We start from the raw sequence: 14,293 nt of genomic DNA, 5'->3' as shown, positions 1-14,293 counted from the left end.
TTTTTTTTTTAAAGCTTGGGCTCATCCTAGAATTCTTTATTTTAGCCTAGCTTCCGTGTCCTTTCTGGTATAGTTTTCAAATATGTGCCTGATCTGTGTCTTCCTCACGTGTCCTGTAAACAGTGCTGATAGAATTACGTATTTGAATTTTGCCATGATCTGTTCATATATAACTAAAGTTTACTACCAATAAACTGTGATTTTGTAAAGGTAGCTTACAGACTATTCTGTTCTCAAGAATCAGTATAGATTCTGTTTTATAACTTTACTTACTCTGACAAGGAAACTCTCTTACACTGTTGGTGGGAATGTAAATTGGTGCAGCCACTATGGAGAACAGTATGGAGGTTCCTTAAAAAACTAAAATTAGAGTTACCGTGTGATCTTGCATTCCTCTCCTGGATGTATATCTGGAGAAAACACTAATTCAAAAAGATACATGCACCCCCGTGTTCATAGCAGCATCATTATAATAAATAAGAAGTGTCCATTGGCAGATGAATGGATAAAGAAGCCGTCACACACCACACAGGAATATTACTTAGCCGTCAGAAGAATGAAATGATGCCATCTGCAGCAACATGGCTGGACTTAGAGATTATCATGCTAAGTGAAGTAAGTCAGACATAGAAAGACACGTACTGTATGATATCACTTATATGTGGAATAAAAAATAAATGATACAGCGAGTTCCCACTGTGGCTCAGCGGTAACCCAACTAGTATCCATGAGGATGTGGGTTGGATCCCTGGCCCCTCTCAGTGGGTTGAGTATCTGGTGTTGCCATGAGCTGTGGTGTAGGTCTCAGATGCAGTTTGGATCCTGAGTTGTTGTGGCTGTGTTGCAGGCCAGCAGTTGTGGCTCCAATTCAACCCCTAGCCTGGGAAACTCCATATGGGGCCCGTGGGGCCCTAAAAAGACAAAAAAAAAAAAAAAAAGATACAAATGAACTTATTTACCAAGCTGATTCACAGACATAGAAAACGAATTTATGGTTACCAGAGGGGAAAAGGGGGAGGGAGAAATAAGGAGTTTGGAATTAACAAATACAAACTACCGTATGTAAAATAAACAGCAAGGCCTACAGTATAGCACAGGGAAGTGTATTTAATATCTTGTAGTAACTTAGAAAAGAATCTGAAATATATATTTATATATGTATATATAAATTTGATTTATTTGTGTATATTTAAATATATATTTCAGATTCTTTTCTGAAGTACAAATACAACTATATATATATATTTGTATGTACAACTGAATCACTTTGCTATACACCAAAAACTAGTACATTGTAAATCACCTGTAATAAATCCATCATGGTAATTGCAAATCAACTATCCTTTAATTAAATTTCAGAAACAAACTTATGTACTGTTATGCTGCTAATAAATAATAATAATAATAATATGGTAAACAGCAGTAGCTCAAATTTATATTGTGATTACTATTTGGCAGGCATTATGCAGAATACATGTAGCATTGTCTCTGGTGTCCCTGTCCCTCTCGCTCCCCACAGGGACAGCTCGTTGTTGGTAATGAGTGGTTGCACAGCCCATGAGCAGGTGGACTTAGCTCTGCTCAGCTCCCTCTGTCCTCAGAACCTCTGGTGGCAGCACACAGTGACACCCTAGACTCAAGATAGGTTCTCACCAGATTTCAGAAACTTAGTTCTTACTGCCCAGCAGTCTTTTTATACTCAGGGATTGAGTCACCATTCCGGAAGAAATTAAATGAACAAGTGAGGCCCTTAACAAGACATACTTGCATCCAACCAGGGCCCTCTTGAGTCAGACTCATTTGTGGGGAGAAAGCAGATCAAAGACCTTTCTGAACAATTTTTTTTCCGCTCTGCAGCTTCCCAGTGGTCCAAGAAGCCTGTTTTCCCACATATGTTTCCTTCTTTTCACAATGGCATCATGACACAGATAATGTCATTCCTATTTTACAGAGAAGAAACGGATACTTAGAAGCATTAAGTAATTTGCCTGTTGTATCAGAGCTTCTAAGTGAGCCGAAGCAGGGTTCCAGACAGGCCAACTGTCACATGCCCAAAGGTACAGCCCCAGTTGAACCCAGGTACAAAACCCCCTATGTGTAAAGGGTTGTATTTTTAAATTAATGATGGTGCAGTTTTGCATCTAGCTTATTTTACGTTAGCTTTGAAGAGAAAAATACTGTTGAAATTTCTATATCTAAAAAAATAGGAGGCAATTTTCCAAGGCCTTGGGTTAAGGTCTTATAATGCTCGAGTTTAGATGTCATGCCCTAAGCTCTGAAAACCGGGATTGAAATGAAACAGGCCCTTTTACCTTCTCTAGCATTTATACTCCTTTTCTTTGAGGTCTAAAAACAGTTTATCTGTGTGACTCCAGGTAAATTAACACATGGACTCTCTTTGGTAGTGGAGACTAGAAAATATTGTGGACCTGATGGCATCGAAGTGAGGCTCCTCGGAAACTGATGGGAAACTCTGAAATTCTTTCTGTTTAGGTGTTTCAGAATTTGTCAGCAGTGAGATATGGGTGAAGTGTGTCAGTGGTATAGAAATAGTAGGAGGTACAGTTGTTGGTAGTTAATTCTTTGGTGCAATTTCTTTCTTTTTTTGGCTGCAGCGTACAGTGGCTTGATGTGGGATCTCAGTTCCCAAATGAGGGATTGAACCTGAGTCCTAACCACTAGACCACCAGTGTACTCCCTATGCTCTGTTTTCTGTTGGTTGGTATTAACGAGGTCAGGCCTTTGTGTCAATACTGGAGACAGCCAGCTACTTTCATTAGCATGCAGGCTTTGCCTTCCTGGAACAAGCGGTTCCAGTAAGGAAATGTGTGTGGATTAGTACAAGTCTACCACCAGTTTCTGAAAGGTAACTCAAAAACCATACTTTACTAATGGTGGGATATTGGTATCATGTTTACATTTTGTTTTGTTTTGTTTATTGCCTTTTTAGGGCTGCACCTGTGGCACACGGAAGTTCCCAGGCTAGGCCAGCCTACACCACAACCACGGCATCACCAGATCTGAGACAAATCTGTGACTTTGTGTCACAGCTTGCGGCAGCGCCAGATTCTTAACCCACTGAGCCAGGCCAGGGATTGAACCCATGTCCTCATGGATATTAGTCAGGTTCTTAACCTACAGAGCCACAATGGGAACTCCCAGGTGTCATGTTTACATTTTGAGGTTAGCACTGAATATAGAGAGAGCCTAATTATGAGTATTAGTGTGGTATGGCACTTATTAACCTCAGATAATTTAATAGAAGACATTGCTTTCTCTTTCAAAACACCCGAGATGGAATCCTAATGTTCAGTTAAGTTCAGAAAATTTTCAAGTTATTTGAATATCTTTGTGGCTCTTTTTTTTTTTCAAGCTCCCAATTGAAGACTTGTGCAGTTTAACAACCCACTCGCTGCCCATTGCACAGACTTCAGTAGTGCCCGAATCTACAGAAGACATTCTCTTGAAAGGATTTGCCTCCTTAGAAATGAAAGACGAAAGAATCGAAACTGCACAGCAGGTGAATAGCAGTGTTATTTCTAAGGATGTTTGATTGTTTTAAATGTCTCAAGACAGGGCTAATAAAAAAGGTCCTAATTAAAAGTTCTGAACGATGGAAGCTGTGGTTAAAATACAATCTTTCTAGAATGTTCTTTTCTTTTTTTTTCTTGCAGGAGAAGGAAGGTTATATTACTTGTGGCAAGTAAGGAGAACACTGGGGATCTTTCCCAAAGCAGTGTCTCTTTCTGGAACATTCTTATTTTTTATTTATTTTTTTAGGGCCACACTCCAGGCTAGCAGTCAAATTAGAGCTATAGCTGCTGGCCTACACCACAGCCACAACATGGATCCGAGCCTCGTCTATGACCTACACCACAGGTCATGGCAATGCCGGATCCTTAACCCACTGAGTGAGGTCGGGTCGAACCCGAGTCCTTATGGATACTGGTCAGGTATGTTCCTGTTGAGCCACAACAGGAACGCCTCCTTAAGTGTTTTAATTGACTCTATTGCCCAATTTTATTTGCAGAACAGATAAAAATATGATATTCCAAATTGGATGTCGATTTTTTTTTTTTTTTGTCTTTTTGCTATTTCTTTGGGCCCCTCCCACGGCATATGGAGGTTCCCAGGCTAGGGGTCTAATCGGAGCTGTAGCCACCGGCCTACGCCAGAGCCACAGCAACGTGGGATCCGAGCCGAGTCTGCAACCTACACCACAGCTCATGGCAACGCCGGATCCTTAACCCACTGAGCAAGGGCAGGGACCGAACCTGCAACCTCATGGTTCCTAGTCGGATTCATTAACCACTGCGCCACGACGGGAATTCCGATATATTTATTAAGGTTTTAATATTTTAGGCCCTTTTGACCTCCTCCCAGAGTATGTCTGTGTTAATATGTCCCTCAGCACAGATGTGCGTGAGCACATGCACACATGCAAAACCACCCCCCCAAACGCTCATAGTTATTTTTTAGCAATTTGGTATGTGTAATCTTCTCTTGGTTTTTGTTTATTCCCCGTTATAAACTTAAATATGCAGTAGTTTCTTCTGCTTTTCCTCTTTCTCCTTTTTTTCTGTCCTGGTAAGAATCCAAGCTGAGCCATTTACCAAGTGAAACATTAGGCAGATGTGCTGAATTGCACAGAGCGTGAGTTGAGAGTGGCTGTGCTGCAAAGTGATGAAGAGTTAGGCCGCCCTGGATCTGCAGGTCACTCCCATCACTTACCATCTCTGTGAACTTAGGCAAATTACTTATCTTCTCAGGTCTTTAGTGTCCTTATGTGTAAAACAAGAAACATTATGTCCTTATTTCATAGGACTTTTGTGAGAATTAAATTTGATAATACGTGTAAATGCTGTACGTGACAGGCACACAATGTTCAGAAAACGAAAGCCAAAGTACTTGGCGAGTGTAATATCTTGAGAAAATAAAGCATACCTTTGACTCTGACTCCCACTTGAGAATTATGGATGATAATCTTGTATCATGTCTGTGAATTTATTTAAGCTATTGGAAAAAAACCCTCCTGGATTAAATTTGCACTTTAACGCCTCTCTTTATTTTATTTTTTATTTTTATTTTTGCTTTTTAGGGCCACACTCGAGGCATATGGAGGTTCCCAGGCTAGGGGTCCAATTGGAGCTGCAGCTGCCGGCCTACACCACAGCCACAGCAACACAGGATCTGAGCCGTGTCTGCGACCTACACCACAGCTCACAGCAAGGCTGGATCCTTCACTCACTGAGCGAAGCAAAGGAGCGAACCCTCAACCTCGTGTTCCTAGTCGGATTCGTTTCTGCTGCGCCACAATGGGAACTCCACACCTCTCTCTTTAAATTAAAACTAATATATTGAGTTATATTTAACATGCAATAAATGATCTCATTTCAAGTGTACGACTTGATAGTAGACCCACAATTCAAACACACATTTACTTGATGGAAAAGTCCATGTTTGTTCTTATTTATTTATTTATATTCATTATTTATTTATTTATTTATTTATTTTTCATTTTAGGGCTACACCCTTGGCATATGGAAGTTCCCAGGGCAGGGGCTGAACCCTGCAGCAGCACTGGATCTTTTAACCCACTTCTCTGGGCTGGGGATCAAGCCCATGTCTCCACAGCAACTTGAGCTGCTGCAGTTGGATTTTTTTCCTGCAGCACGTGAAAGTTCCTGGGCTAGGGATCAAATTGGAGCTACAGCTGCTGGCCTACGCCACAGCCACGGCAACACCAGATCTGAGCTGCATCTGCAACCAACGCTGCAGCTTACAGCAGTGCCGGATCCTTAACCCTCTGAGCGAGGCCAGAGATGGAACCTACATTCTCACAGAGACAGCGTTGGGTCCTTAACCCGCTGAGCCACAGCAGGAACTCCTGCAGTTGGATTCTTAACCCACTGTACCTTGATGGCAACTCCAAAGAGTCCATGTTTTTACATCACTCTTTTATATTATTTCTGAGCTTATATTCTCACAATTATTATTAGATAACCTTAATATTAATAATTACCCAAAGCCCTGTGTTATCTACTCAAATTCGGCAAACTAGAAAGTAGGCATTAGCCTCTTGGGAAGAACTACTTATTTCTACCCATTGTCTTATTAATACTCTTCCTTATTTGACTCTGGAAATGGCCAGTGTTTTTAATATACTTTGCTTTTCCTAGCATGTAGACACTTACCATGCAATTAAATTATCATCTCCTGGCTTAAAACTGTTAATGTCTGAGCCCCAAACAATAAGACTTATTTGTTTTTACCCTTTTGACTTATTTTAGCTTACAGCCACTTTGTATTTTGTCTCTTTTAGTTTTGTTGACATTATACTCTGTTTTTCCAGTTTTTCTCATGGTTTGCAAAGCTACAAACTCAGATGGATCAGGATGAAGAAAGTAAATATAGGTATGTGGCCCTTCTATTTGTTGGCTATGCTGATTTTTAGATCATCTGAAGGCTATCTGATCTGTGTCTTTAAACAAAATTAAGGTACGAAGAAGACTTTAAACAGCAACATTTTCTTTTCTTTTTTTTTTTGTCTTTGTTGTTGTTGTTGTCATTGTTGCTATTTCTTGGGCCGCTCCCGCGGCATATGGAGGTTCCCAGGCTAGGGGTCTAATCGGAGCTGTAGCCACTGGCCTACGCCAGAGCCACAGCAACGCGGGATCCGAGCCGCGTCTGCAACCTACACCACAGCTCACAGCAACGCCGGATCGTTAACCCACTGAGCAAGGGCAGGGATCGAACCCGCAACCTCATGCTTCCTAGTCGGATTCGTTAACCACTGCGCCACGACGGGAACTCCTAAATAGCAACATTTTCTTTAAGAATACCTAAAAGGATTTGGGTCAGCTGGCATTGGAAGCTGATTAAAAAAAGTTACTTTGTAATTAATAGGTTTGGAGGAGCAGACATTGCTTCTTCTTCTTCTTTTTTTTTTTTTTTTTTTTTTTGGTCTTTTTGCCATTTTCTTATTTTCTTGGGCTGCTCCCGCAGCATGTGGAGGTTCCCAGGCATCAAACCGCAACCTCATGGTTCCTAGTCGGATTTGTTAACCACTGAGCCACAACGGGAACTCCTAGACATTGCTTTTTTTTTTTTTTTTTTGTCTTTTTGCCATTTCTTGGGCCGCTCCCACGGCATGTGGACGTTCCCAGGCTAGGGGTCGAATCGGAGCTGCAGCCACCGGCCTACACCAGAGCCACAGCAACGCGGGATCCGAGCCGCATCTGCAACCTACACCACAGCTCACGGCAACACCGGATTGTTAACCCACTGAGCAAGGGCAGGGATCAAACCTGCAACCTCATGGTTCTTAGTCGGATTCGTTAACCACTGCGCCACGACGGGAACTCCTAGACATTGCTTCTTAAGCTCTAGAAAGTGCTTGGGATCAAGTGGGAGTTTTGTCAGGAACTCTGTGGTGTTTGTTGCCTTTCTTTACTTCTTTTTTGTCTTTTTTTAGGGCCTCACCCTCGGCATATGGAGGTTCCCAGGCTAGGGGTCAAATCAGAGCCCTAGCTGCTGGCCTACACCACAGCCACAGCAACAGCAGTACCAGATCCAAGCTGCATCTATGGTGTACACCACAGCTCAGAGCAACACCGGATCTTTAACCCACTGAGTGAGGCCAGGATTGAACCTGTGTCCTCTTGGATGCTAGTCAGTTCGTTTCCACTGAGCCACGATGGGAACTTCATGTTGCTTTTCTTTAGAGGGAGAGACCCAAGAGCCTTTAGGGATGGCCGGCTAGGCTGGGTGTTGACCGTGTGTTTTGTTTGTGTATATGGATGGGACTGGGGAAGTGACTGTATGGTTTCTAGCTGATCTGGAGACTGTGAGTTGAACATTTACATCATTTAACATTGATTAGGTGACTGCTATTGCTAGACATTGTGTTAGGCTCCTTTTTTTTTTTGTATTTTTTTAAGGCCTCATCCTTGACACATGGAGGTTCCTAGGCTAGGGGTCTCATTGGAGCTACAGCTGCCGGCCTACCCCACAACCACAGCCACACCAGATCCGAGCCTCATCTGCGACCTACACACAGCTCATGGCAACACCAGATCCTTAACCCACTGAGCGAGGCCAGGGATCGAACCCGCAACCTCATGGTTCCTAGTCAGATTTGTTTCCGCTGCGCCACAACGGGAACTCCTGTGTTAGGCTCTTTGATGTATGATTTCATTTGCTCTTCATAGCGACTCTATAAGGAAAGATATTATTCCCATTTTACAAGTGAGTAAACTGAGGCCTGGAAATGTTAAGTACTTGCCTAATGTCATGGAGACTTGGGCAGAGCTGGGACTTGGACTCAGGTCTTCTAACGCCAAGTCCAAAATTCTTTCTGTGACATCACATCATCTCTAGAAAGCAGAAGTGACCTGAAGGTTGGACCCCTTGATGCCTTGAGATGGCCCTGGTGTCTCAGACTTTGAAAGTTGAGCCCTTGATTTATTGCTCTGCATGTGGAAAGATAGGTTATGGCTTTAAGGTTGATTCCTTTTGTTGTTCATAGTTTGAGTGATTTTCCTTCTTAAGTTTTGAAATAGTTTGTGACATGTTTTTTGGTACATTTCTGAATATAATGCACTTTTGTGAATAGGTCAGACTTTTCTTCTGAAATTCAGACATTTGGGGAAAATTGAGATTTTGTTGCTATTGTCTATGCTTATTGGGGGAAAATATTATTGCCAATCCCCTTTTGGTTCTGTTTTCTAGACAGATGAGGGATTACTTGTCTGGGTTTCAGGAGCAGTGTGATGCTATATTGAATGACGTCAACAGTGCTCTTCAGCATCTGGAATCATTGCGGAAACAGTATCTTTTTGTGTCCAATAAGACAGGAGCCCTCCACGAAGCCTGTGAACAGCTGCTGAAAGAACAGGTAATTGGGAGTTGAAGAGAGAAACACTGATTATATTTAATATTTTATTTTTAAATAGGTGAATACAGTTTAATTCTAATTTCCTTAATTTCTCCAAGTGTATTTTGAACACTGCTCTGTATGAGGCCGTGTGCTAAGCACGCAAACTCTTACTTTGACAGCCAGCTTTAAGCTTGTGTGAGCGAGGGCAAGTTCAGGCTTTCCCGCTTTGAGCTGTTAGGCCTCGGTACAGTTTCAAAGGTGAAGACAGTATATTTGTCTGCTCTGCCTGCTCTTTATTATGGATGCTTTTCAAACAAGGCATAGTGATTGTAGTAATGGTGGGGTTTATGAAAAGATGAACTGATCTAGGTTACACTTAAACTTGGGTCTTAAAGACAGAATATTTAAGTTCCTGTATCTCAGAGTTTTCTCTGTGTGCATTTTGTGTGTTTTATAAAAAGCCGTCGTTTGTTGTTTTAGAGAAAAGATCATATGTAATTTACTGTAATAATCGTTGCTTATTTTAGTCCATGATTGCGGAAATCTTTGAGCATTGATCTAAAACTGTATGTCTGATATAAACCTGTATGTCTAACATAAATCTTTTCAGTGTAATTTTCAGACTGAAGTGTTGATTCATGTGTTCTCACAATAATTGATCTTTCTCTTTTAAAAAATGCAAGTCCGAACTTGTTGAGCTGGCTGAAAACATTCAACAAAAGCTTTCCTATTTTAATGAATTGGAAACTATTAACACAGTAAGCATTGTTTTTTTATTTTTTTATAAAATTAGTGACTTTATTTTATATTTCCTTTTCTGAGTCTAATCTTTAAACTTATAAATAGGCCTGAGCGATATTTTAACTTAATAGTTTGCTTATTGTTAAGATATTCCTGTTTGTGGCTGATGGACATAACATTACCAGTTTATATTTTTTTCATATATGATTTAAATAATAGTTGTTAAATTATAGTATTGTTCTTGAAATCTCTTGGTTGGTTAACTCTTATGGTATCTTATTTGTAAGCTGTGAAGTTTGTAAGAAGAAATATTCTGTTTTAAATTTTGTTGTGGTTGTACTTCTATAATGGTAATCAAAACATATTTTAAACAAATCTCTAGTTTGAGGAAGAGTATTCTGCGCTTAATGCTTTCTTGTATCCCATAGTAATAGTGTATATTATATTTCTTGAAGTTCCCATCATGGCTCAGTGGTAACAAACCCAACTAGTGTCCATGAGGATGCAGGTTCAACCCCTGGCCTCGCTCAGTGGATTATGGATCTGGTGTTGCTGTGAGCTGTGGTATAGGTCACAGATGTGGCTTGGATATGTTGTTGCTGTGGCTTGGTGTATACCGGCAGCTGCAGCTCCAGTTTGACCCCTAGCCTGGGAACTTCCAAATGCTGCATGTGTGGCCCTAAAAAGATATACACACATACAAATATATGTATATATATATGTGTATATACACACACACACACACACATATACATATATTTATACACACATATATATACATATATATATAGTAAATATAGAGAAATATATATATGTTTCTCTATGTGTCTGGCTTGTAAATTAATCATAATAACTGCATATAAATCGTGTTATTAAAATTATTAATGTTTGAAATCAACTGTCCTTCAATTAAAAAATCTTAAGAGCGAGATATAAAACCAGTAGCCAGTTAACAGTGCAATGCAATGGGTAATAGTTCATTGCCAAACTATTTATATATCAAGATAAGAAATAATTGGGTGATTTTACTTATATACATTATAAAGTTTTGTATGTTTTAATATTTTTATATAATTTAATCTATTAAATATTAAATATGTTTATATTATATTACCTATATTACACTTTTATGATTTGTATATGATTACTTATATTTTACCTATATATATTGTTTTCCTTTCATAGTATGACTCCTAAACATAATGACCGCTAGTTAATCTTTTAACTCTGAGAAAATTGCCAGTATTCGAAAGTGGAAAATTTTATGTTGTAAAGTACTAGAAAATGGAAGATCTAGGTACTTGATGTATTATTTTAAGATAACAGTCTACAGTGGAGTATATAATGTTTGTAAATTCTGAGAGTTCCCATTGTGGCACAGCAGAAGTGAACCCCGCTAGGATCCATGAGGATGCAAGTTCCATCCCTGACCTCGCTCAGTGGGTGGGGGATCCCATGTTGCTGTGGCTGTGGTGTAGGCCAGCCGCTGTAACCACGATTTGACCCCTAGCCTGGGAACTTCCACATGCCGCAGGTTCGGCCCTAAAAAGCTAAAATAAATAAATTAATTAATTAAAATGTTTGCTAATTCATGAAGAGCCCAGTTGAAGCTCATTAGGAATAAACCAAATTCAATCCATTTTCTTTTTAATTTGTCCTTTATGTATTGTACACATGAGCTATGTTCGAGGATATTTGGTAACTCTTAATGTGTAAATTTTTCTTTCCCTTAAAGAAATTGAATTCTCCCACATTGTCTGTGAATAGTGAAGGATTTATACCTATGCTGGCCAAGTTAGATGATTGTATAACATACATATCATCTCATGTAAGTCATGGTATTTCTGTGTGTCAACATTCCTATTGCATAACTTGTGTCCTTTTTTTTTTTTTTTCTTTTTCTATTGCATAACTTCTTATGCAGTAAAGTAATTATTTCTTCCGAAGGGAAATAGATGCTTGCAACATACTTGAAGAAAAACTGTAGTAAATTCTTAGTCATCAAGTAGTCATTTAAAAAGTACTTTCAGCTGCTGTGGTAACCCCTGGAATAGAAAAAAGGTCTGGCCATGGCTTTATCACATATAAAAGGACAAGAGATTTTTAGACTATTGACTTCCCGTTTTGCTAGGTACTTCTTTGGAAACAAAAAGTATTACTTAGGGGGAAACAAAGGGACAAGCCCTTTGATTTCATCATCATCTCTTTCTGTCCTTCAAGGATTTATAGCTGTGTTTATTTCACCCGACTCCTCTTCTTTCCCTGGTTGGGCCTCACATATTAAGCTTGAAGTCTCTGGGACACTGAAAATATATTTTGCTAAAAACTGCAAATATTTATTGAGCCCCTGCTCTGTGCCAGGCACAGGGGATTTGGCTGTGACTGAGACAGTCATAGTATTTGTCTTCAGGGAGCTTACAATCTATATAAAACCTTTTTTTTCCACTTTATGTATAGCTTTACATAAGGATAGGTTTTATTAAAAGTTTGCCTTGTTAATGTTTGTTTCATCTTTGTAAATCTTCCCCTTTACTTTTCAGCCAAATTTTAAAGATTATCCTATATATTTACTGAAGTTTAAGCAATGCCTTTCTAAAGCTTTGCAACTCATGAAGACATACACTGTGAATACACTACAGAACCTCACAAATCAGTTATTAAAAAGGGTGAGTTAACTGGTGAAATGTGTTTTGTTTTTGTTTTGACTCATTTATATATAACTTCAACTTTTTTTAACCTTTTGTTAAATGAGAATATGCGTTGCAGTTTTATTCATAATAGGAAAAAAAATGGCCATATTGTATATGTCCATTACAATCTTATTTTCAAAGAATATATAACTGTGTGAGAAATATTTAGTACTATATGAAAAATACTAAGATTCAACTATTTCTTTTCCCATCTTTTTAAAGAAAATAATGGGAGGAGGAGTTCCCTGGGAGCTCAGTGGGTTAAGGATCTGGTGTTTTCACTGCTGTGGCTTTGATTGCTGCTGTGGCGTGGGTTCAGTCCCTGGCTCAGGAAATTCCACATGGCCAAAAAAGGAAAGAAGGAAGGAAGGGGAAAGGGAAGGAAAGGAAGGAAGAAAGGAAGAAAGAAAATATTGGAAGGAAAATCACCAAAATAACAAAAGTGATTCATGGTAGAATTACATATGATGGGTAATTTGAAATTTTTTCTCTACAGAGGATGAATAATTTAATTTTCTGTATTTAGCACGTGTATTTTTATTGAACACCTCCTAAATGCTTGGCATTGTACTGTACAATAGCGAAAGGAACTAGCAAGGTCCCTGCCCTCACAGAGCTTACATTTAGCAGAAATAGTCAGTAGAGAGGGAAACAGACAAATCAATCAATCACAGATTGTAGGAGATGCTAGGTGGAAAACAAGAAGAGTGTTAAGGTTAGAAATAAGAGTAGAGATAGCTGGGGGAGTTCCTGTCGTGGCGTAGTGGTTAATGAATACGACTAGGAAGCATGAGGTTGCGGGTTCGATCCCTGGCCTTGCTCAGTGGGTTAAAGATCCGGCATTGCCATGAGCTGTGGTGTAGGTCGCAGACACGGCTTGGATCCTGCATTGCTCTGGCTCTGGCTCTGGCTCTGGCATAGGCTGGCAGCTACAGCTCCGATTAGACCCCTAGCCTGGGAACCTCCATATGCTGCGGGAGCAGCCCAAGAAATGGCAAAAAGACAAAAAAAAAAAAAAGTAGAGATAGCTGGGATGGTCATTGAGCATATTTATTTCCTAAGAAAATAATACTATGAAAACAATGCATTTTATTTTTCAAGCTTATATTTTAAAATGTTATTTATTTATTTATTTAGTCTTTAGGGCTGCACCTGCATCATATGGAGGTTCCTAGGCTAGGGGTTGAATCAGAGCTTCAGCTACCAGCCTACACCACAACCACAGCAATGCGGGATCTGAGCCACATCTGCAACCTACATCGCAGCTCGCGGCAGTGCCGGATCCTTAACCCACTGAATGAGGCCAGGGATCAAACCCGCAACCTCACGGTTCCTCGTCGGATTCGTTTCCACTGCCCCACAACAGGAACTCCTGACTTGGCATATTTTTTGAAGGAAGCATCCGAGCCTTGTCTTCGACCTACACCACAGCTCATGGCAACACCAGATCCTAGCTGCATCTTTGATGTACACTGCAGCTCATGGCAATGCCAGACCCTTAACCCACTGAGCGAGGCCAGGAATCGAACCTGTGTCCTCATGGATACTAGTCAGATTCGTTTACTCTGAACCATGATGAGAACTCCCTTATTATTTTTTTTTTAATTTAGCTTTTTTTGTTGTTTGTTTTTTTTAAGGCTGCACCCGTGGCACACGGAGGTTCCCAGGCTAAGGGTCAAGTCACAGCCTCAGTTGCTGGCCTACACGACAGCCACAGCAGCGTGGGATCCGAGCTGTGTCTGCGACCTACACCAAAGCTCACGACAATGCTGGATCCTTAACTCAGTGAGCGAGGCCAGGAATTGAACCTGCATCCTCATGGATACTAGTCAGGTTCGTTAAGTGCTGAGCCACAACAGGAACTCCCTCAAGCTTATTTTTTAGACAATATGAAGTATCTTCTTGAGCTTTCCGTTCAAAGCCACTGCTTTTTGGATCACATTTTATTTTTTACCTTGCTCTTAGCTGATATAACAGCCTATAT

The 14,293-nt window shown here is 40.1% G+C and overlaps 1 protein-coding gene across 2 annotated transcripts in view; it reads left to right on the top strand.

Annotated features, from left to right (window-relative positions):
• The window catches only part of COG3 (component of oligomeric golgi complex 3), a 67,753-nt gene that overhangs the window by 9,808 nt on the left and 43,652 nt on the right, over positions 1–14,293 (top strand). Inside the window, exons 2-7 of one of the 2 annotated variants that reach the window (XR_002336675.1) lie at positions 3,374–3,520; positions 6,353–6,414; positions 8,762–8,896; positions 9,562–9,636; positions 11,355–11,447; positions 12,160–12,285. Coding sequence is in view for 1 of the 2 variants with exons in the window: in XM_021065605.1 (XP_020921264.1) it covers positions 3,374–3,520; positions 6,353–6,414; positions 8,731–8,896; positions 9,562–9,636; positions 11,355–11,447; positions 12,160–12,285 (669 nt within the window). In the remaining variant the exon portion in view is untranslated. Of the gene's footprint in view, positions 1–3,373; positions 3,521–6,352; positions 6,415–8,730; positions 8,897–9,561; positions 9,637–11,354; positions 11,448–12,159; positions 12,286–14,293 lie in introns of both variants that reach the window. The other variant, XM_021065605.1, reaches the window with a different exon arrangement.

This window comes from Sus scrofa, chromosome 11 (assembly GCF_000003025.6).
Source record: "Sus scrofa isolate TJ Tabasco breed Duroc chromosome 11, Sscrofa11.1, whole genome shotgun sequence".
Taxonomy (NCBI): Eukaryota; Metazoa; Chordata; class Mammalia; order Artiodactyla; family Suidae; genus Sus; species Sus scrofa.
This window is presented reverse-complemented; position numbering and strand designations above follow the sequence as displayed.